Here is a 23,353-nt window from a genome sequence, read left to right as displayed (position 1 = left end):
CAAATTCTTAGTTCTAATGAATGGGCATGGAGTAATATTATTGGCAACTTTGTAGCTGCTTACACCAGTTGAAGATACTGCCTTTCATCTTAACTGCAAGTGCAAATGTAGACCATTTCAATACATCTTTAAAGCTGCTATATACTGACTGTTAGCTGTCTTTGAAGGGGAGGAAAAGTGTGGCTGTTCGGTCCGGGCATCAATAGATTAATACCCACATCAAAAAGCCACAATTGCAGCTGGCCTTAGAAAGGACACAGGCTGATCCTTTTCAGGTGGGGTGGTGGTGGTATGGAAACCAAAAATCAAAACCACATGTGAACTGTGGTGTTGGCTCATTCCTAGGAGCAAGCAGAGCTGCATAAATCTTCCTGACCAACTGTTCTTCCAGTTTTCTTTAATTGGGTGACTGTGTAGAAGGCATTTTAGACTCTCCCTACTCTAGTACTGGAACATGGCTTTCAGATCCCCATCTGGGTCTGCAAGAATTTCAGGTATGTTTTCACAGAACCTGTGTTCACAGTCCATCAAATTCTTTAAGTTCAGGAGGGGTAGGATCAAGGTACCAGTTGCTGTTCATAGACAGATAAGGGGAGAGGAACTGGCATAGGGAAGCTGAGGTGATGATGGAGAAGAAGAAAGGATGTTACAACCCTCGAATTCTTTGGATGGATGGGTAGAAGTGTGAAGCTTCTGTGAAATCTACCAATTAATATTTGTCAAATGTGCACATTCTGTTGCCAGTCAAGATTCTTGAGTTTTTAGCAGCAGAGTTGAATTCTTTTCTGACAGTAGTCCCACTGAGAAATTCATTGAACATGTTTATTTGGGATTTTAATGGAAACTTTAATGGATACATGGGGTCTGCAAGCCTTTTAAGTCTATCAAAAGTCCAAATTAATTTAAAAGTATTTAGATATTATTGGTAAAAATATTTGCAATTTGCGTGTGGTTTGTTTGTAATAATTTCCCTTCTTTTCAGTTCAGACCCATGCAGTTTCTAATTCAAGCCTCAAAAGGTCTCTTGTGTTGGTGTGTTAGACCTGCTGTTGTGAACTAGAAAATTTCAGGAATCAGGCTACACTTAAACAATTTCCAAGTAGTGTGTTTTAGGGTTGCCCAGAGGCTAGACCACACTGCCATGAATAAACCTGATCCTGTTTTCCTAGGTGAACTGTGTCAAGGTGTAATGCTGGATTTGGTGGTGTGTCTGTTCTTCTACTTGACTGCAGATAGGAAACATAGCAAACTGGACATGGAGATGCTTCAGATTACTTACAATCCTTAAGTTCTATTAGTTACTGATGGTTAAAGCAACTTTAAAGTTTTTGGGAGCATTACAATTAGCCATAAAGTTATGATTTACAAACGAAGCCCATGATTTAGTCCCATTTCTCTCCCGTCCATCTGTGAAAACAAAGATGTAAGTTCTTTCTGTAATGGACTATAATCACCAGTGTTTATAGTTATACAATGGCCTTCAAATGCTTTTAGGAAAGCAGGCTCACAAAATGTGAGGTCTTTTATGACTTTAATGTGTAACAATACTATCCATACAAAATATTCGACTTAATATGAATAATTCTAATATTGCACTACTTGGCTGGGGTGTGTGTATTTGTAGTTTTTTTTGAAGGACAGTGATTTTTGAAGGATGACAAAGGACTATTTAAAAAGAAGTACCCGAGGAAGGTGTTCTCTGCTCAGTCACTGAGGGCTTGGAGCATCCTTTGTCAACACTTTTTCCTTCTGTGTTCGTTGTCCATCTAAAACCCTTTCCCTTCTCCTGCATCTTGGCTGCTGTTAGATGCCGTGCTGAAGTTGAAAGGCTTTCCAGTTAAGACGAATCGAATTCCCCCTTCAGGTTTGACGTGGAACAGCAGATGTGCTTTGTTCACCAGTCTCCTCATGGGACTGCACCTGTGTGTATTTCCCTGTGGCCAAAAATAACTAGGATTGCATAATCGTTGTCTCCTTTAGTCTGAAAGTAACAGAGAGACTGTAGTTGTGTGCGTGCACCTCTGATGGAGGTAGAGTGTTGGAAGCAAAGCAGACTACTAGGGAAGAGAGTAACAGGCATAAAAACCAGGAGAGCCATTGGGATGCTCGTGTAGTCTAGCGAAAACATCTAAGTTTGGGACAGAAGATACTGCATTGCTTTTGGGGCTCCTTGAAGCTCAGATGCTCACTGAATGATTTCCTGGTATGTGGGAAAACATGAGGAAAAGGAATGACTTGCCATACTCGTGCAAAGGAACGATGTTTGTCTGCTGTAACATGTCACCTCTGCAAGGGCCCTGGGAGCATCTCCCTCCTGGGGGTTTGTCTGCGAGGGCTGGGGGAGCTGGTGCAGCCGGGAGCAGCCCCCATCCCACCATAATGCTGGGGAGAGACTCCCAGCAGCGCTGCGGGAGACCACGGCCAGCATTGACCCCGGCCCTTAGGAGCCGCTTTCGGTGGAGCCTGTCCCCTGTCTGGCTGCGGCCTGCTAATCGGCATGAGGACACCCCACCCGTGGGTGGGCCGACACCCCATCCCCAGGCAGGTGCCCAATGTCTGGGGCTGGGGCTGCCCCAGCTGCCCCGCTCCTGGCTGGGGCAGTGGGATGAGCCTGGCCTGCCGCCCCCTCGATGCCTCCCGACCCACAGGGACCCCGGCGGCACCCTGACAGCATGTAACACTGCCCTTCAGATGAACATCTCTCAAATGGGTGTGCTTCTCAGAGTAGAGACAAATGAAAGAGAGGAGAGGTTTTGGGGGGGTGCTGTTTTTATCGAGCAAGCAGCTTTCTTCCTTTCTACTGCTCCTATCCCTCCCCCTCCCTCCAAAGAAGAAGAAATAGCTTAGTTGGCAAAAAAGGGATGAGACAAAGGAACGTAGGAAAAAAGACAGTGGAAGGAATGTTTTAATTGAGAAAGAGATGGTGGTGGTGGGGGAAGAGCTAAGAAACAGATGTGGCTGGCTTTACTTCAAGCAAGTTTTATGCATTCAAAATTCTTGGCCACTAGCTAAAATTATGCTGGTTAATTACCTTTAAATAGACTGGTAGTGAGTAGGAATGGAGAAATACAACCCTAACCCTTCTCTTCCTAAACAGCTCAAATTGTTTTCCTGTCTGTGTGGGGAAGAAACTGCCAGTGTCTCAGATTTCAGATCATTTATTACTTTTTTTTTTTAATCTTGAATTATTGAGCAACTACAGATACATCAAATCTGCTTTAAGCACATGAGTTTTACAGAAGTAAGCAGAAGTTATATGCAGATTTCTCAAATTCTAATATTTACTTTCTTTTTCCCTCCTACAGACATAGGGCTGGGCAGTGACTCTGTATGTGCACGTCCCTCATCTCATCGGATAAAATCTTTCGATTCTCTGGGATCCCAGTCTTTACACAGTAGAACTTCAAAACTCTTTCAGGGACAGTATCGGAGTTTGGTAAGTTCTAGAAGAAATTAAACATGCTGTGGTGTGGTTTTTTTTTTTCTTTCTTTTGGCAAGATTATAAGTAAACAATAGTGTAGCAAAGTAACTGTTTCCTCTTTTTCACCTCTCTATTTCAAGCCTGTGACATTCTATTTTTGCAGCTTTTCTTATGATGTTCCAAAATACATGCAGCTTTCTGTGAAATTCTAATTATTTTTTTCCGCACTTACCACTCCATGTTGTCTGCATACACAGTATCTTACTGGATTTATTTATTACTTTTCAGTATAAGGACTTGCTTTTTCAAAGGCAAAAATCTAATTTTCTCCATGACTGTGAGTTTAGAGATGATGATTGAAAGATATTCAAACCTCAGCAACGGTGATACCTTTAGTGTTGGCAGTGTTGGCAGTTATTTCCTGCTTTCTGTTATGTTTCAAGGTGAATCCTTCAACGAGCCTTCAGGTAACTGAGTGGTATGGGCAGTTGTTTTACAGTACGGCTGAAGTCAGGATAGAGTACTGTATTGAAACTAACTGTGACAAAAGGTGCTTTTAGTGACTAAAAGGTTTGCAAGGAGGGTTCAGATCCCTACTGTAAACTGCTTTTTCCATGCTTGAAGGAGGCCGTTTTGAACTATGTGATGATTGCTATGTGAAACTTTAAACACAGTGCTCTGCTTAAGCTTTCTTAGGTGTGGTTTGATGTGTTTTCTCTGGTAGCAGAGCCCTTGCAAGTTCTTGCCCTAGGCCACTAATTCCAGCTCCCAGTCTGCTGTTCACCACCCACTTAGTTCTGTTGATGCAACTGTTTGTGGGATTAGCTGTTAGCTGGATTACTGAAGTAATCAGAGTTATAAGTACTTCTATCACTTTGGTGAGCTGAGCGGCTCTGCAGAAAGTTGCAAAGGGGCAAAGAAGTGCGAGAAGGAGGGAAAGAAAGCTAGTGGCCAAACCTGGGATATTCTTAGTTTGGTTTTGCTGCTGTCGATGATCAGTTTGGAACTGTTCTCACCAAATTTGTACTCAGTTTCCTCTACTGGAGAGCCATCATGGCAGAGTAAAGGGACTGTAGTTGATGTCACTGTGCAGCGTTGCTGCTTATTTTGTGGCTTTTTACCGTTTACTAAGGCAAAACTTTCTCTTGAGCAGTCATAGTGGATGAAAGCACATGATGTACAAGCAGAGGACTAAGGCAGAGGCACTTGTTTGAAAATGTGCCGATCTAATTGTCAAACGTTGTGATTTGCCATTTCTTGGGGCTGTCTGCATGTTTTTCAGAGTTGTGTTGCCTTCATTTTCTTACAATTTCTCAGCCAGTAAAAGTCTGATTGTTAAATTGAGTAATGATACAATAACATGACTGCTGTGGATGTGAATTAAGCTGACATGTTATATGATCCCAGTGACATTACGTAGTACATCTTTTAATCATCTCATCTATATAGACAACATGTAGGTGAAATTCCGCTACCTGGATAGCTGACTAGGATTGCTTACACAGTCATTTTCTCACTAAGTTATTTTTTGCTAATGCAGGTATTGATCCTTCCTTATGATAGAGACAGACATGATTTGCAGTCCTGTTCTCTCAGTTCCAGTGCAGTGGGTTGTATTTGGATTATTTAAAGCCTGCCCAGTTATTTAGCTTTTTTTTAGCATAAAAGTTTGTCCTAACTCTCATGAAATGCTTAAATGATGCAGATATTCAAAATTGACATCCAAGAACAAAATGCCGAATATGAACATCATTAATTTGAAAGACTTCTAAGAAGTAGCTATTAACATTTAGTTGTTACAATAGAGCGATAATCTGCCTTCACATCTGTGATAGGGGATGAGCGCATATATATGTATGTATGGACAGCTGCAAGTCTGACATGCTGCAAACTTGTAGCTTTGCTAAACTTGAGGCAAATGATTTGTGAGTACTTATTCAAGGTAAATTGCATAACTGTTTCATGGGTTTTGTGGAAAAACGCTGTCTTTCTCCATTGGCAGGCCATGGAAACTTGCACATTCAGGTGTGGAACCTTCCAACCTGATCTGTTATTACGGCGGGGGGGGGGAAGTTTTAAGCTGCAAACTCTTTATTTATATCCAGAATTCAATTAAATCCAATTCAGTTCTGCCCTCCTCCCAGCTGGGAAAGTTTTTGAAAAAAGCTGTCTAATGTAAAGCTGTTGTTTCTTTGTAGTTGCTAAAGGCAGTTCCAATTTATGCTATATATAGAAAACAGAATTTGATTTTTTTGGGGGGAGTAAGAATGATTCTCATTTTAGCTCTGTTACCCCCTTCTGATTTGAAGGGGCTGTAATAAGACGATATACTCCCTGGACTTATACAAATCCATAGATTAAAAATGACAGAAATGCTGGAAATGGCAAATCATCCCTTACAAATGCTTAGAGTAAAAATGTGTGGGGAGTGTTGTGTGTGGAGGAGAGGCTATTTCCATTTTATCGATACTCCTGTTTTGTTCATGGAATAATTGTTTAAATCTCTAACGTGATCTTTTTGTTCTTTGTATTCTCGCTTACTAGGACATGACAGATAACAGCAACCATCAGTTGGTGGTGAGAGCAAAATTTAATTTTCAACAGACAAATGAAGATGAACTTTCTTTTTCAAAAGGCGATATTATTCATGTTACAAGAGTGGAAGAAGGAGGCTGGTGGGAAGGAACTCTAAATGGCAAAACAGGGTGGTTTCCAAGTAACTACGTACGAGAAATAAAATCAAATGGTGAGTTTTGAAGGAGAGCATATTTGTACAAATTCTTGCTTTGGGTAGAGGTTGGTAGTTGGTTGATTCATTAAAAATTGTAATGCTTTTTGTTTAAGTTTGACTGTATTTACTGAACTTCATTCACAGTAATCATTAATGCTCAGGAACTCATAGTCCCCCACCCCAGTTCGCTATTTAGAGTGGTCTAGGAGTTTTGAATTAACAGTAAGCATGCGGAAAACTCCCCCATTCTGTTGCTTGTCTGTCTGTCTCTGTCACAGTTGGGCTGCTCTGACTTCCTCAGTCTGAATTCCTAGAATGCTGGATTTTGGCTCTGACGTACTTTGAATTGGTGCTTTGGGTTTAAATAGTGAGAAGTTTCCTGCAAATCTCTTTAAAAATAACAAAACCAAACCAAAACAAACCCGCTGAAACCAAGAACAAACTGCATCAAAAAAATCTCTAAACATGTCCCATTACTTAAAAGCAAACACACTCAGGAAAAATCCCCAATTCTACCAAAATCTAAAAGTTAGAGACAGTTTTTGAGAGATAATGTATTTGTGATTTTTCTTTATTGTTCATGTGCCTTCAACTTTTCTTTATACAGGCTTCATTCTTCCACTGAAATTTTATTTTGAACTTCATACACTGAAAGTGCCGTCTGTAAATGTCATCTTCATGACTGAATATCAGAACTAACATTGCTTTTTAGTCCACCAGGACCTTGATGTGGGTGACATCTTCTCTCTCTGTCTCTCTCTCCATTTTAAACACACATCTTTTGGGCCATGCTAAAATCGTTGGCATGACTTTTTTTTTTTTTTTAGGTAGCCATACAGATGTGTGATTGCAAACTGAAGTTGTGGGGGTAAAACTCCATTTTTAAACTTATTCTTTCTCCTCCAGTTGCATCCTTTTATTTTCTTCCTTGATTTGCTCTCTACAGTCTGTTTTTGCAGAATGCTGGAGTCTTAGATCTGTGACTCCGTTGTCATTTTCAACTAGATCCTCTTAGGCATAGTCACGATGTAAGACTTAGCTTTAACGTTCTTCAGAGATCTCTCAGATGCGGCTTATCCTGAAAAACAATTCCTGAAGCCTGTTTTTTCTTGTCTGTAGTGTTGTAGCAGTCTCTTTCAGCCATCATGACTATCTCGTCCCATCGTTATTCATTTAAAATATTGCTGCAGAAGTCTTGTTTCGATTTCATCAGTTTTGATCTCCTCTGACTCCTGAGACTGGAACCTGGGTCAGCAGTTAGGCTCCAGAGTGGAAGTAGCTTTTAACAGTGAACATACGAGAACCAAAAGTTGCCAGCAACTGAAATTAAGGTTGTTCATGTTTTTTTTAAGAATACTTCACTTGGGTGAAGTAATTCTCCTAAACAGGAAGACCAACAAGCTATGGGGCCGACGTTAGCAGCAAGTGCAGTTTGATTCTTGCCAGTCCTTGCAACCCTGTCCGATTCCTGGGGGCTGAGATGAACTGCTTCCAGTCCCTGGTTTAACTTTCACTTCTCACCATCAGAAAAATTTTCTGCTAAGCTCTTCTTTTCCCTCTGCTGTATAGGTATGTTCCCTGTGCTATAAGGGCTTGCTCCTTCTGGCTTCTGCGAGACCTCTTGCATTCTTGGAGCGTTCTCGCATATGTGCAGTTGCTTATATGGAAGGGAATATGTGCCTGCGCCTTTTTCTTTCTCAGGAAGTTGAGTTCATTGCTTTTGTTTTATGTGCATTTACTGACTATTACGAAGTTAAAATGACTGGCCTGTAACTCTCTAGCTTTCTCTGTTCTCCTCCTTTTTAAAGACAATTACTGTGTTTGGCCTTTTCCAGTACTTTATGGAACTTCACTTATCTTCTGTGGTTTCAAACATGGATGTAGCTAGTTCTGTTACTGCCAAATCAGCACAGCAGGTACTGTTTAATTTATCAAAATACTAGTTTTAACCTGCTTTTATGCCTTTGTAGGTATGTGTTTGAATTGTCTGAAGTTGACCTTTTTATAATGAGGATGGGCGGGTGGTAGAAGGAAGCATGGCATATTTAGAGCTTCTTGATGTCTGTTAATAACTCTTCTTCCCTATTGAGTTGCAGATCAGCTTTCCCCCTTGATGTATGTATGCTGTGGAATGTTTTTTAGCTGCTACCTTTATGTCCATGTTAGTTGTATTTCAACTGGTGACCTGACTATTTCTAGTTACTTCTGCTTCTTTTTGTGTGTTTGAGGTCACTGTAGTATTTGTGGTATCTGATCATGTCAATTTGCATCTACTTTTCCTGTTCTTTCTTTGAGATGCCCCTAATTTTTAAAGGACTTGTCGTTCTTGTGAGCCTTTTCTCCTTACGTTGTCACTAGTGGGAATCCTTTCTTTACCCATATTTTTAAGCTTACTGAATCCTTCTTACTTGAAGTTCATTGTTCTCATTTTGCTGCTCTCTTTTTTTTTTTTTCTTTCCCTTTTCTTGGTTGTTTCCATGGAATTTGTTATGAATATTTCTATTCTCAACTGATTTCTGCTTTGTGGGTAATGTTGAAGGTGCTAAAGAGAGGGCTTTTCTGTAATTCTCCTCCCTTCTGTATCAGAGCTCATTGCCACTGTGTCCTGAGGCTGGACTTCCTTTGTTCTGCTGTCCTTGTTGAAACAGCGATGTAGTACCGTTTACCACAAAGCTCTGAAGTTAAATGAATGGCTCTGATGGGTGTTCGTGAGAAGTTTCATCTAGGTTATATGTATGGGTTGACAGTCTCTGTGGCACTCCTGTGCCCCTGCTCATTTTTGCTAGTCTTCATTAGACTGGTTGACATTTCTTGAGTTGATAATCTTTCACTATCCTTTTTTCTTGACTTCCTGGCAACTATATATACCTCACTTCAAGATTTTCGTAATTCAGAAATGTTTTAAGTGCCTTCATGCTTTGAGCATGAGGTTAAAAAACAAAAGTGCTTTTTTTTTTTTTTCCCCGATGGATTTTAAAATGAGCTAGTAGAACTTGCTGCCTTGCAAGCTCACATTCAAAATGTGTTTTCTGTCAGTGTTATAATGAATTGATTTAAAGATCAGGATAGGATTGTTGAAATGCTTGCTCTTGATTAAGGTCTCTTTATAAACAAAATGTTCATCCTGGACATCTAATTGGGCTTCAAAATACTCTGTAAAATGTTCTGGCATCGACAGTATGACTCCACCCTTCTCTCTTCTCAAATGTGGCTGAAAATACTGCAACTAGTTGGAAATTCTGTACAGGCAACGCTATGTGTTATCATTTTTGATGATGCATTATTTGGAGAGCTCCTGGGAAATGGTGGGTTTGATGAAATAAATGCCTTCAGTCTGCTGTAACCTGACTTCGGCAAACTGGATAACAGAAGAAAGGAAAGAAGTTCTTTATGTGTGGTTTTGTTTTAATTCACACAAAATTCATAGACATTAGATGTTTAGAAAAATGGATTTTTGTTCTAAATTAAAATATTCTCTAATGTCAGATAACTATATGTTTGTAATCTTAGCTTGTACGGTTGCTCTGAAGTTAGATATTCAAGGAAAGGAAGAAAGAGCTAGAAGGAGAAGCTGAAAAATATGGGATAATCTGAAATTATGATATAACGGTAGTTGTCTTTCCTGAGCGGGAATTCAGAATACTGATGGTGTGAAAGAGTTGCCGTGAAAGGAATGAATGCTCAAATTTGATGTATAGCTTCGTAATGGGAACTGCCTCTACCCACACTGCTTTCTTAAAGATTTTGGAAGAAAAGGAAACTACATTACATATATTGCACAAGCAGAGCATGTTACATGATAAGGTATCTCAGAGTAGCTAAAACATGGCAAAGCTGTGCCCGTGTTTACTATGTTGTGACTTGTTTGCTTAGCTGTACCAGAATGATTAGTGTTAGCACAGAATGCTAATACATGTATGCATGTTTGTAGGAAAGATACTGAAACTACTGAGCAAAGCACAGCATTTAGTTTTCTTCGGCTGGATGATGACTCTGTAAATTTTGGTGAAATAAATTTGATTGAGATGTAAAATGGTTTTTATTTTGCTTTATAAGTGTGTGTTATTCTCTGTCTCCTGCCCCGCCCCACCCTGAGGATTTGTTTGCTATTGTAGTATTTATGATGAAACTTACAAATAGAAGATTTTAAAAAAAAAAAAAAAAAGTTTCTTTTCAGGTATGTGCCTATACTGTAAGGATCAAAAAGATGGTCCATTTCTCTCTCCCTCCCTCTCTGGGCGCATGTTTTCATTTCCCTTTTAAAGCCCTGTAACATCCTGCCTTTTTTTAATGTTCTTTGATCACTAGTCAGGAAGTACTTTGAAATGAGAAGACTTTATTTTCATCTTGCCATCTTGTTATGTTACACATAACAGAGGGTAAAAGATTTATACTGTGTAAATTTGTTAGATATTTGACAGTGTGACCTTATTGAGGTTTTTTTTAAATTATATAAAACGGAGCAGGGAGGGGTGAAGGTGTAGGTGGAGTCTTGTCTCTTATGCCACTTCTGCTGTCTCGCACAGCAGAGAGGTTTGGAGATTTAGTTTTGGGAGTTCCCCTGTGATGAAGAGAATAGGGGTTAGCCAGAATGGGATGTGCTTCCTTAGCTACTGTTAGATGTTAATCAGATTTAAAAAAAAAATCACATGGTCACTTGCTGGGTTTCATCAAAGTGTAATCCATTTAAATGGCATGAGATTATGCAGAAGGGAATATAGCTTTCAAAAATGACATTTGATATGTCACAAACTTTATTCTAATTCTTCACAGAAATTAACGTGTCATTACTGTCCTAACCTCTCTTCTGTTATGCTTTCTTGACAGTTATTGTTAGTATCAGGCCCAGTGCAAATTACAGTGTTAGTAGTTCTTCTGGTTGGATGTTTTAAAAAAAAAAAAAAAAAAAATCTGTGTGGGAAAAGGCCTGTAGTGGAAGAGTAGAGTATCTGCTGTTCCGATCCGGTGGTGCATGAAGGAAGGACAGATACAATTTTAAGTTTGAAAAAAAGGAAGAAAAGAAAAAAAGAAAAACCCACCAAGAATGCTAGTTTTCTTCTCCCCAACCATGTACACTTGGAGAGGTAATTTTTTCTCTTGTGTTATTCTACAGGCATAAATAGAATAGAGGTTGGGACCGGTGAATACTACTAGGGAAGAAGCATTGGTAGTGTCCACATTGCAGAGTAGAGCATGTTGAGCCAGCTTGAGAACTGGGAACAAGTTTAGGACAGCCCTCCTGGTGTTAGACTCGAACCAATTAGTCTAGAGAGACAGAGCTTGCTTGTAGCACTTCCCTAATAGGGACCACATAGCTTTTGGTGTCCCAGTTGGCACATCTTTCCTCTTGTACTGTAGGGTGAAATAGACCAAATCGGGTCTTTGCATCTAGATTACGCACCATAGCCTAGTAATGGCAGAAACACATGGTCATATTCTTGCAGCAGTAGTGTTGAAATGCTTTAGTGTAAAGTATGTCCTGAAGGAGTGCTTTGCGGAGTAGTATGAAGTAGACTGTTGCATGAAAACAAATATGACATAAACTGGAGACATGACAGAAGAGAGATAGGAGAGAATGTGAGAATGACAAGTAATTTGAAGGCAAGTAAAAGAAATACTTGCATGTAAATGAAAAGAGAGTGAAAGAAGACATTGGGAAGGATTGGGTAAATTGTCCTTTTACAGTCACTTAGAAAGCCAGATGTTTGTAAAGGATAAGATAACTTCATTTTAGAGAGTTCGTGGCATCTTATGTACTACTTGGGGAAAGGTTACAGAAGCAGCTGCTCTAAGTTGTTTTAGTTCTACTGAGAATAATTATTTGCTGGAAGAACAATGTTAAGAAGCCTGTGCCAACCTCACTCTCCACCCAAAGATGATCTGTTAAGTGAATTCTATCTGGTTTATCACTAGCCACTAGACGCTTCAAAGCATTATCAAGTGTAGCTGAGTACAGTTGAATGTAAAGCTTGGATCAGGAAAGAAACTGATAGTGGTAACTTACCTCTTGGTTTCAGTCATCAGCTGGATATGGTCTCTTCCAGTACTTGAGCAGATGCTTTTTTGCTTTGGAGTTGACCATATGCTGTGCATGTTTTCATTGTGTTTTCGGTGTTAATGTAACGGATTCACATTGTGACTGGGAGAAAAGTAGGGAGAAGGGAAGAATCTTCTGTATGGGAAAACTTGGCGTCTGGCTCAGGTTGCTCTCTTCCATTGCTTTGAGAAACAGAACTTACATGTTGGAGTGGGCAAGGTGCCAGCGTTTTGCTGATGTTTCAGAAACCTATGGTCTTCATAGACCTATGGGCCTATAAGATCTGTATATGTTTCCAGTATGCTGAATGAGGGTGACACCTGCTTGAAATGTTTAATGAATTATGCTATATGTTTGCAAAAGTACTCTAATGTTCTCTCATGAAGGATAATAAATAATACTTATCTTTGTTTGTGCTTAGAAAGTGATTTCTTATGTGCAAGATCAGGATTTTCTTCTGTGTAATGCATTGTGCAATAAGATAATTGCAACAAGACTCTTTCTTATTCCTCCTTATGAAGCAAGGCAGTGCTTGGAGGCAGAATACCAGACGTGATAGACAGCTGGACTGATTTGCTGTGTCTAATTCTGTGTTTCTACAATAGAAATGGCCTTTGCATTTTAAAAGCTGAATGTTGATTATGGCTGTTCAGGCAAAATGATTTGAATGTGTGATTATTTTTTGTCCTGTTTTTAAATCTGAATTTGATCGCATGTCTCTGATGGATAACTGAATCAGCTAAACAGCTAGTTTGTAATATAAATGACTCTATTTCAGCAAAAATCTCCCACTTTCTTCAGCAGTTTAGGAGGAGAAAAAGTTAGGGGACGAGAAGTATTTTTACACCCTTTAAGATAACAAAGTAGCTGGAAGAAGAGCCAGATTTCTATGACCAGCCAACTTTCTCCAGATTAACAAGGGTCAGACATCTGTATTATGATAAAATTCAGTGACAAGTATTTACCTTTTCCCTTAAATAACTCTGGTTTCTCCTTTCATGCTTTTTGGCACATGATTAATAAACCTTTAAGTATTTAGTGAACCTGAAAGTTGCTATAAATTTTAGGATAAGTCGAGAGCTTCCACAGAGAATGAAAGCAAATTACCAAGTTTGTGTAAACTACATAATTTTCATCATTCAGGACAAAGAAACAAGTTGTAATTGTCCCATAAATGAGTAGCATTATATATAAATATATAAATGAGTAGCTGTACATACAACATGACTTCAGGTGCTTCTTTCACATTCAGCATTTAATGACAAATCTGCTTGGGTTTATGGTTTTGTTTTAAGGGGATGGGAGGAGTCCTGTCACTTGGAATTACTTGGCTGTATAGCAGAGCACGTACGTACTGCAGGGCTGGTGGCTGAGAGCATCAGTGTTCCCAGCTGAATAGCTGCTGGGGCTGATGGTTTTTTGTGCTTTCTGTCAGCTTATAGCTGACCATGGGTGGGCAGGGGATATTAACCAAAAGGATTTTACTGTCATCTCTGAACATGGTAAGGAGAAATGTTTTGCCCATGTTTGGCAGTTTTAAGACCATATTTTATTTTTAGAATAGCTTCTTTGAGGAGAGTTCCAGTGCAATACAGAGAAAATCCCCTCAAAGATAGCACATGCGTGCTCTTGGGGCCTGAGCTGCTCCTTACGGGCTGCTGGCTAAAGCCTCAGATCCAGCGAGCCTGCCCAGTGCTCCTGGCACTGGAGACGAAAGGGTGGCCTGACGGAAGGGTAGTCAGCTCACGTGAGATTGCAACATCCATGAGGCTGCAACTGGGCAGCCTGGAGAAGCACTGAATTACCCAAGGTACAGTCCAGCAGAGCCTGGTACCACATGTGCTGTTCTGCTTATGGTGGTGTTTCCCTGGCCAGCTTTACTGTCCATGGGAATTTCCCGTCGCTGGCCCTTAGCTTGGCTGACTGGGCTTCTCCTGGAAAGGCAGGTCTGTATTTGAGACTTGCTTAATTTATTCTTAGTGGCCTGAGGTATCAGGTAAACTAGAGTTAAATTATTCATATCTTTATTAAAATGTGTTTGAAACAGGAGCTTGCTTTTTAAATAAAAGTAAAACTTTCAGTATGTATGTTTTGATGATGCTTTTTTTTTTTTGGACAATCTGCCATTTTGTTGTTTGGATACAAATTACTCAAATACTCATTTGAAATTTGCATATTAGACAAGCCTGCTTATTTAAAGAAACCAAACCGAAACACCATAATGTCCTGTCTGACAAATGCAGTCTCACAAGCATTCTCAGTTGGTTGTGTGCAAAGTCAAGTGTCAGAGGTCAAAAAGAGATGCTGTAAATCTTAATTGCTGTTTCTTCAGCATGCAGCATGATGCTTTTGATTCTCTCTCCCCTCATCTTTGCTCCTCTGTGATTGACTTAGAGGAATGGTACAGGTGGGAGGGGAGGCTTTAGGAGTGTGTTTTTTGTGCCTCTCCGTTCTGGGAGTCAGCACTCAGATAACTCTCAGGACTGTTGTTTTGGTCTTGCAGACTTATGTTGTCCTTCCAGGAAGAGCATGCATTATTGAGGGGTAGATTCACTATGGGATTGTAGGAAGGATTGCATTTATTGTTATGATGGACTCTGTTCTCAAGTGTATAAGCATTTTTATTTTTGACTTCATTAACAATAAAAGATAATTTGTTTTAAAAGATGATTTTCTGGGATAGGCATCTGGTAAGTCACTCCACTACTTGTATAGTGTTTTGATTCTCTATTTCAACCAGACTGAGTGTAGTGTCCCACCTCTGGTATGTTCAACCTTTGGTCACTTGCTTTTACACAGTTCATTAAATAGATACTAAAACTTAATACTACTTTTGTTTGAAAGTGTGTGTAGTGTTTGTAAATGCCTGTTGTGTGTGGGTTTTTTGTTTGTTGTTTTTTTGTTTGTTTGTTTTTGGTTTTGGGGTTTTTTTTAATTGCATTCTGTGATAATGTTTTGTTTTTAAAAAATAATTTTGGAAAAGGTAATTTTATTAACTGACTTTCTGGTTCCAGGAAAAAAGAATGGGAGTTTTTCTACTTGGCTTCATTGAGGCTAGAGTTTCATTCATTGTGAACATATGAACCATTTTGATTCTTTACCAATAATTTCAAGCACAAGTATTACGTTTCCCAGTGAAGCACTATTTTCACTCTCTTATGATAAATATTTTAAAGCGGTTTGTTTGACCTCTAGTGTTGAGCTATGAAATTGCACCCCATTGACACAAAAATATCTTACATTTCAGAAAAACCGGTCTCCCCCAAATCAGGTACATTGAAGAGTCCACCTAAAGGCTTTGATACGTCTGCAATTAACAAAAGCTATTACAATGTGGTGAGTGATCCTTTTTCTTCCATGTGAGCTGTTACATACAGTAGAACGTAATTTCACTAAATGCTCTTACATGCACAGAAAATTTGGCAGTCTTGTCAGAGCCTTAGTGCCAAAACTAGATAGGGGTTTTAATGAATTCTCATATAAACAAGATCATTATTAGTTTAATAGAATATCACACATACAGATTCTTAAGCATGGTGCAAAATTATAGTCTAAAGTAAGTGAATAATAGGCATTTCTGTAATATATTGTGCTCATTTTATTTGCTTTGCTAGTTGTTAATTTCCCTTTTCTCCCCCATCCCCCAAATATGCGATGTCTTCTCCAATCTCTATGAATTAATGAAATTCTGTTGTGTTAAAATGATTAAATATTTTTGTCCTTTTTGTTGAACAAGAGATTGAACATTTTGAATGAATTTGTCTCCTTTGTATTCATGCTTATAAATCAACTCAATTATTAACTTCGGGAACCTCTCCCTTACACTGATGGATTGATTTCACAGCAAAAGCGGTATAGCCAAAGTCAGCCTTTAACACATCCCCTGCAATTCTTAACCTAGTACTCAGACTTCTTTAGTAGATGCATGTAAGAAACATATCAAACTCTGTCTTAAACGTGTTGTTGTAACCATTTTGAGAATCCTTTATTTACTAACAGTAGATACATTGGGAAGCAAAAAGCATCTTGCTGTTTTTGTTAACCACTGCTCCCTGCTGGTGTAAAACCAGAACACAAGGTTTCTTTCCCTTTTCTTTGAAGCAGGCTGTCATTGTTTTTCATTTTATTTGTCAGTCTTTAGCCGAGATCATAAAGCATCGTTTTATGCTTTCATCTTTTGCCGTTGTGGCATGAATAACACCAGCCACCAGGAAGAACAAAGCAGTTTTGCATATAGTCCCCTAATGGAAAACAATGTAGCAACCTTCTGCTCCTCCCCCTGGCTTGCCTGGTGCCTCTGTCGGTAGCCGTAATTCCATGGTAAAGGGAGGGCTGCAATTCTTTGGCTATTGCATCCCATACCTGCTAGTCACAGTGGAAGGTACCTGTGCAGGCACACCTTCCTTCAAACTGCAGGAAGTAATGATCTTACTGTGGTACATTCAGCAACAAAATATCAGATAGTTTTCCTTTTTATTTTTATTTTTTACTATATCTCTTTATATTTTTTTCCCAAAGTCACCGTAGTGTGTAGTAGCAAATATGTCTTCTCTATTGTTGTTTTGATGTTAAAACCTGTATTTTTCAATACAAGTAAATTGAAGTGAATGCAGCAAAGAGAGAATTTAGTTCCTTCACTAGGCAGGTTAATTTATATCTGTGTTGAATTTTTAATCAAAATAAATTGGCAGCTCTCTTGAACACTAGTCCTTTAGATTTGGATTGGTTTTGGTGGGGTTTGTTTTGGTGGGGTTTTTTTTGTTTGTTTTGTTTAAAGTCAGTGGTAAATACATGCCTCATATATAATGAAAAGTAATACATGCCTTAATATAATGAAAAGTAAAAGTTGCAGCTGTTTAATTTGGACTTAACTAAAACTCCAGTTTGACTGTGTCCAAAATGAATTGAATTTTGTGGTTGCATATTTGACTTTGTAAGAGTAATACAGGCCATTATTTCAGTGAAAATAATAGGAAGTAAATGTTCGAATTTGTGTAAAACCATAGTTAAGGCGGCTAAGTTATAAAAGGCCATGCAATTTTGAAATACCATCTTTGGCTTGTGTGCTTTTTATAATTGTTTCCTGGATAACCTATTGCCATAACCATGGAGACTCAAACTACTGTATAGTTTGGGAAACAGATAGCCATAGCTGGCTTCTAAAGTAGTTTAATTGGGGGGGAGGAGGTGGAAGTGAAACTGGTGACCATCATATCTACTCTTGGAATTAGGTTATTTTTCATCTTGCTCAGGTGCAATTTCGTAGTGCACTAAACTGATGTAATAAGATTCGCACTGTTCTGACTGCTAGCTATTTATTAACTGTTGATGATAAATTGCGGGGGGGCGGAATGACCAGGTCATAATAATATATATATAGTAAATTAGAACACTGGCCCTACAGTGCTGTTCTTAAATCTGTCTGCAGTGAATTGGATAATTGTCTTGCTTTCACATTTTTCCACAGTGTGGCATGTGGAATATATACCCCCACTTTTGTTTTTTTAAGCTCACATTTTATTCTTTTTGTTTAAAGAACGAGAGGCTGTGCTGTAGTGCACTTCTTTCAGAGAAGTAAGACTTCACTGCTATGCTTAAAACCTATATTAGACTAGCTAGCATTTAAATTTTTCTTGAAAAATACCAAGTGCTTCCGATGGCAATATAACTATAAAATAATTATTTTTAATAATTATTAAATATGTAATGATTTTTATATGTAGATTAGACAAACGGCAAACCCATTCACTGAAGTGAAAGCAGTTTAACCTGTAAGTTGAGTTTTTGTTCTGTCTTAATATGTAAGCTGCAGACATGGGACTTCCCTGTGCCAGAAGTCTTATCATCAGTCTGCACTGGTAACAATATGGAGCCTATTTTAAGGTAAAAACAGAACAGTTCCAAATAAACCTTTGGCAACTGGTAGCTAAAGGGATGTAGCCCGAGTTAAAGCATAAACATTAAAATCTGTGTTAAAGGCTCTCTTGACAACCAAGCATGATTTGAGGCTGGTACTCTGGGACTGCTTGCTATTTTTAAGTTGTGGCTGATTTCCACCATACGGGTATGTGCTGAGACCCTGTAAACCTCATGATTATTTATTGCTGTTTTTCCTAGGGAAGGATTTGTGCAGGTGCAGGCAGCACCTGTGGGTACATTCATTGGACTGAGGACAAAATCAAAGGGCAGTTCAGAGGGAGTTCAGAAAGTGGTAGCAGAGGCTCTGCTAATCTCCCTTTCTGGGAGAAGGGCTGGGATAGTCTAAGGGAAAGGTGCTTAAAATAAAGTCGGGACTACTTTCACTGCTTTCCTCTGTTCTTCTCCCGCTTGTAAATGTGTTCCTTATTTTCATGGATCACAGAGCTCCATCCGAAGTTCATAACACAAATCACATACCTTCTAATCTCAGTGTGCTTTATTAGCTGCACCTTGCACTAGGTGTTGCTGAGAAGACAGAGCACATTTGGTTTATGCTTACATTTTGCCTGGCTCAGGTATGCAGGTTAGTAGAGAATGACTAGTGCTACAAGGTCTTGTCCTCCATAAAATGGTACGAGTCTAGAGCAGTGTGTAATATGAACCAGACTCATGATCAAGCACGAAGCATTTTTCATGTAGAAGTAATTTAGTAACCTGTTACTGAAGAAATGGGCATATTATGGCGGGTTATTCCCTGAAGACAGAGCAGGCGTTACTCTGAGTGTTATTTTTACTTGTTAATCCCTTGAGAATTTAAAACTTTGTGTCCAAAATAAAATTAGGTTATCTCTGCTTACAGGACAATTGCCATGAGATTAAGTAGCTGTTATAAAAGCAAGTCAAGAAATGGGCAATTTTCTCCATAGTATGAGTATTTGGATGACCTCATTTTTCATTTAAGTGTTTGAGAAGTAATGGAGAATAAGCACTCCTTTTGAGGCCACACTTTTGAAGTTGGGTCAAGAGTTTGTCTTTACTGAAGTTCGTAAAAGTTTTTGAGGACCCTTGAGATATGGTATACTTGTATGGTGCTTTACATTGCCCCTCTTGAGGGCCTGTTTTAAGGGGTTCATCTCTCAGATTCTCGTGATCCAGGAAAATTAGACACTGATCGCCATTTTGCTGAAATACATGATATTTTGGTTGAGTGCCATACTACTCCCATAAAATGGGAATGTGCTACAGGATCATGCCCAAACGTAGCCGTGAAATCTGCCTTTTCTTCCTCTGATTTGGAGGGCGATCAGCTTCATGTAGGTCATTTAAAATCCATTTTTGGGTGGTGGTTTTTGCCTTAGGGAGATGGCTGGGGTTTTGTGTGACAGAATTGTTAACCACGCTTGAATTTTCCATGCCGTGTGATTGAGAGAGCTTGTGCTGTATGAGCTCAGTTGTCTGTGCCTGCCATTCATCAGTGTTACGGATTGCAAAAGCTACCACTTCAATGCTGCTTTTTTGGTACCCAGTCTTATCTGTGCAAATGTTGTGGTGGAGTTGTGGAAACAAGGTCTTCGAGGTCTCATGGGGTCTTGCAGCAGCCAGAACGCGCAGAAAGCAGGAAGGGGAAGAAAGGTGATTATTAGAGCATGCGGGCGAGATGTGAATATGAGGAATGTAAGGGTGCTCTGGTGCCAAAATACTGAGTTGCAATACTGACTACTTATCGCTTCAAAGCACAGTCCAAGCATTTAATTCTCATAGCTTCTCCGTGAGATAGGTGAGTCAAGCTGGAAGGATGCAAGATTTCACAGAACTGATGTTTTAGAGATGTGTTTGTGAAGTGTTTGAAACTGTGTGTATATCTAAAGTATTGTGTAACTGTGAACTACTAGAATAACATAAAGCAGTATAAGTGTATCTAGTACTCTGCATAGGTTTTGTAGCATAGTTTTATTTACAGTTGCATTTATTTTCCTTTTTCCAGTAATTTATCAGGTTGCTAATTCTAGTTTTTAAGCTTTCCCGTTCTCTTTTTTTTTCCTCCTTCAAGTCTTTTTCCTCCAATCCCATATTCTCCGTATTGCAAAGAAAATCCTCAAATAAAAATCCAAACCAGCACAGGAGAATAATGGAGTTGTGTCCAATATGAAACTACTTTTACTTCAAGCTTTTCAGACAGCTGTTTATAGCAAAGAATGGAAATACTCTTTGAGAAAGTGGAGCGGTGGTGCAGCCTTTCAAGATCTCTAGCAAATTTGTTGATTTTTATCTTTGAATGTCTTTTAATGCTATTCAGTGCTTCATCAGGACCCTGTGGGTTTTGTCCTTGGCTTTCAGCCTCCTTTCCCTACTAATGGCTGTGTAATGTCTTTGGGCTGGGAGATTTTTGTAGGAAAAGCCCTATTGGAAAAGATTGATCTTGCATTTAGTTTTGAACTTCATGGATCCTAAGTACTTTTACATTTCCATTTTAACCATTGACTGACTTTGTTTTATATACGTGTAAGAGAATGTGGGGTTTAATTAGTGCTGTGATCAATGGAATTTTTTTTTTCTTTCTTTTTTTTTTCCTAGTCTAAGTGTTCAAAAAAATCTTAGCTTTTTTAAAATTTGTGTGCCCATGTTGTGCTTTATGCTGTAGTTTCCTAGTTAGTAGCCGTAACTTTCCCATTGACATTCTTCTGTCATAGTGTTTAGCAGAGAATGGAGACATTTTAATCTTCAGTTCAGGATTCAGATTTCCAACAAAAGATTGAACTCAAAAGTGGTCTCTCTCTCTCTCTCCAAATGAATAGAAGCATTCAAGGAATAAGCAGAATCAATGACACCAATGAAAGGAACAGTGAATTCTTCATTGACATACTGAACTATTTAAAGTTATTTCATCAGGTTTGCATTTAGGAATGAATGGCTTTTTTTATTTCCTAAGAAAGAGTATTGACTACAACAGTGAATAATGCACTCAATTACAGTCGTTACTATAAATGCTGAAATGAGATATTACTGTAGGCTTGACAAATACGGCATGTAGCAAAATGAGAAAGTTTGTGACGTGGCTTATGACCAGTGAACAGTAAAAGTTTTTCAAAGCTCAGCTATGTTCATTGAACTGCATTTAATTCTGATGATTCTCTTGCTAAATCATTAACTTTTTGGAGGCAAGAAATAATTTGCCTGCTAGAAGCACAGTAGAACTCGATGTGAATATATTAGAGGATATCCTAAAGCAGAACCCCGGGAGATGGCCCAGTAAAATGTGTTCTTCTACATGGAGTATTGCAGTTGCTTGACTTAATATTCAGCCAAAAACCAAGCGTGTGCTGTATTTTATATATTTTTGGCTTTGCATCAGAATCTGTTGTAATTTTCTCATGGTGGTGTATATTACTGCACTCCCAGTGGAAGGTTAGGCAGCCCCATTTAAAAAGAATACAATAATGCTAATCATATTGCTAAGTAAAGTTGTCAATTACTTGGTATTTATAAAACTGTTAATATTCAGATCTTCTAGATAGAACAGTGCATCTGCATAAGTAAACACTTTGCTAGCAAGATCAGTTGTAATGTGTTGTAATTGAGACAGAGAAGATGACACTAATTGTTCATTTCTCTTACAACTTCTATTGTGCTTTACCAACCTTTGATTATCTTTGACTGTTCTGAAGTACATAAGAGGAATAATAACCCCTAGCTTTGGAAGAACACTCTGTGTAGCTCTCAAATTTTACAGTAAAAGTTTTAAGTGTAGTGGAATTCCTGTTAGCTGCTTTTTTTGTGTATGGCTAAAGGATGGCTCATCATGTGTGCATGTGGTGGTGTTTTTCCTGTGAATTTCATAGATGTATAGTATTAAATGCTTTCTTGCTGGTACTTAATCTTTTAATGTAGGAACACTCATTTAAATTTTCCTAGTGCTAAGTAAATTTTAGTATGCTTTAAAACTAGTATTGATTTGAACATTTTGAAGTATCTCTTCAAAAATACCAATTAGCAACTGTCATTTATTGTAGGTGCTACAAAATATATTAGAAACAGAAAATGAATATGCTAAGGAGCTACAAACGATGCTTTCAAACTACCTGCGACCATTACAAGCCAGTGAAAAGTATGTGAGTTTTTGTTTTGTTTTAAATTAAGCTTGAGATCTCTCGTGTGTTGGGGAGGCTTTACATGGTCAAAATTTCAATTTCAATGTCAATGTGCATTTTCTTGTGTGGACTGTGAGATTCTTGAGGCAGGGCTTGCTTTTATTCAGTTTGCTTGCTGACTAAAACAGTCTGGTCCTTGATCTAAGAACCAGTAAGCATTTTCTTTTAAGATTGTAGGTTTTATTAAAGTACGATTAGTCAATAACTGCAAACCTAAACACTTTTTATTTATTTCGGCTCCAGGTTAAACTCAGCAAATACTTCATACTTAATGGGAAACCTGGAAGAAATAAGTTCTTTCCAGCAAATGCTTGTACAATCTTTAGAAGAATGCACCAAGTAAGTACTATGCACACCAGATACTGTAAAATTCTAACAAGCAAATATTTTTTATTATTTTACTTGTGTATGTTGTTTGTGATAATGGTTGTTCCTCTCACTCTAAGGATAGTTGCTACAGCAGTACAGTAATAGATGTTTGGATAATGCATTGATTGCTTGTGCAGTTAGAGATTGGCCCTGGGATACATTTGCAGAGGTAGGAATTTTGACATAGTTTGGAAACAATTTATGAATTTCCATGATGCAATTGCATACTAGTGGGGAAGTGGTAGAGGAAGTGGTGGTTTTTGTTTTGGAGGCATGAATTTTAAGTCTCTTCTTAAAGTAAGAGAAAGAATGAAGGGAGCTTATGTTGTAATGGAACAGTGGAGAAGGGGGTAAGTGACTTGGATGAAGGACGCTGTATAAGAATGCTTGTGCTTGGTATTCTACTGTCCTAAACAACGGTGGTCATCAAAATGTGCTGGGAGGGGCGTGCAGGATAGGCAGGAAGAGCAATCTGAATTAAAAAAAATAGCCTCAATGCCTGTACTGTACCATATAGGAAGCATGAAGCACAGAAAGAAGGGGATGAAGACACCTGTGCTCCTTCCATAGGTTAGGCTGAAGTGGTAGCTGGATATTTTTCAGCTTATACTTCAGCACTTGGGGGTGTAAGAAAGAAGGTGGCCATATCACATTTGAATTGTCCTAACAAGTTTGTAGTGTTGAAACTCTACTGAAAGTCTGGTTCCTCTTCCTAACCTCAGTTGTG

General features: G+C 38.7%; 1 protein-coding gene across 4 annotated transcripts in view; it reads left to right on the top strand.

Moving 5' to 3' along the window:
* The window catches only part of ARHGEF7 (Rho guanine nucleotide exchange factor 7), a 126,773-nt gene that overhangs the window by 51,543 nt on the left and 51,877 nt on the right, over positions 1 to 23,353 (top strand). For 3 of the 4 annotated variants that reach the window (XM_075137121.1, XM_075137113.1, XM_075137131.1), the window contains 5 exons: positions 3,306 to 3,436; positions 5,967 to 6,168; positions 15,438 to 15,526; positions 22,120 to 22,214; positions 22,501 to 22,596. In XM_075137121.1, the coding sequence (XP_074993222.1) occupies positions 3,306 to 3,436; positions 5,967 to 6,168; positions 15,438 to 15,526; positions 22,120 to 22,214; positions 22,501 to 22,596 (613 nt within the window). Of the gene's footprint in view, positions 1 to 3,305; positions 3,437 to 5,966; positions 6,169 to 15,437; positions 15,527 to 19,569; positions 19,742 to 22,119; positions 22,215 to 22,500; positions 22,597 to 23,353 lie in introns of those variants that run through there. The other variant, XM_075137136.1, reaches the window with a different exon arrangement.

This window comes from Calonectris borealis, chromosome 1 (genome assembly GCF_964195595.1).
Source record: "Calonectris borealis chromosome 1, bCalBor7.hap1.2, whole genome shotgun sequence".
Taxonomy (NCBI): Eukaryota; Metazoa; Chordata; class Aves; order Procellariiformes; family Procellariidae; genus Calonectris; species Calonectris borealis.
The sequence above is the reverse complement of the archived record's forward strand: the minus strand, read 5'-3'. Positions and strand labels throughout refer to the sequence as shown.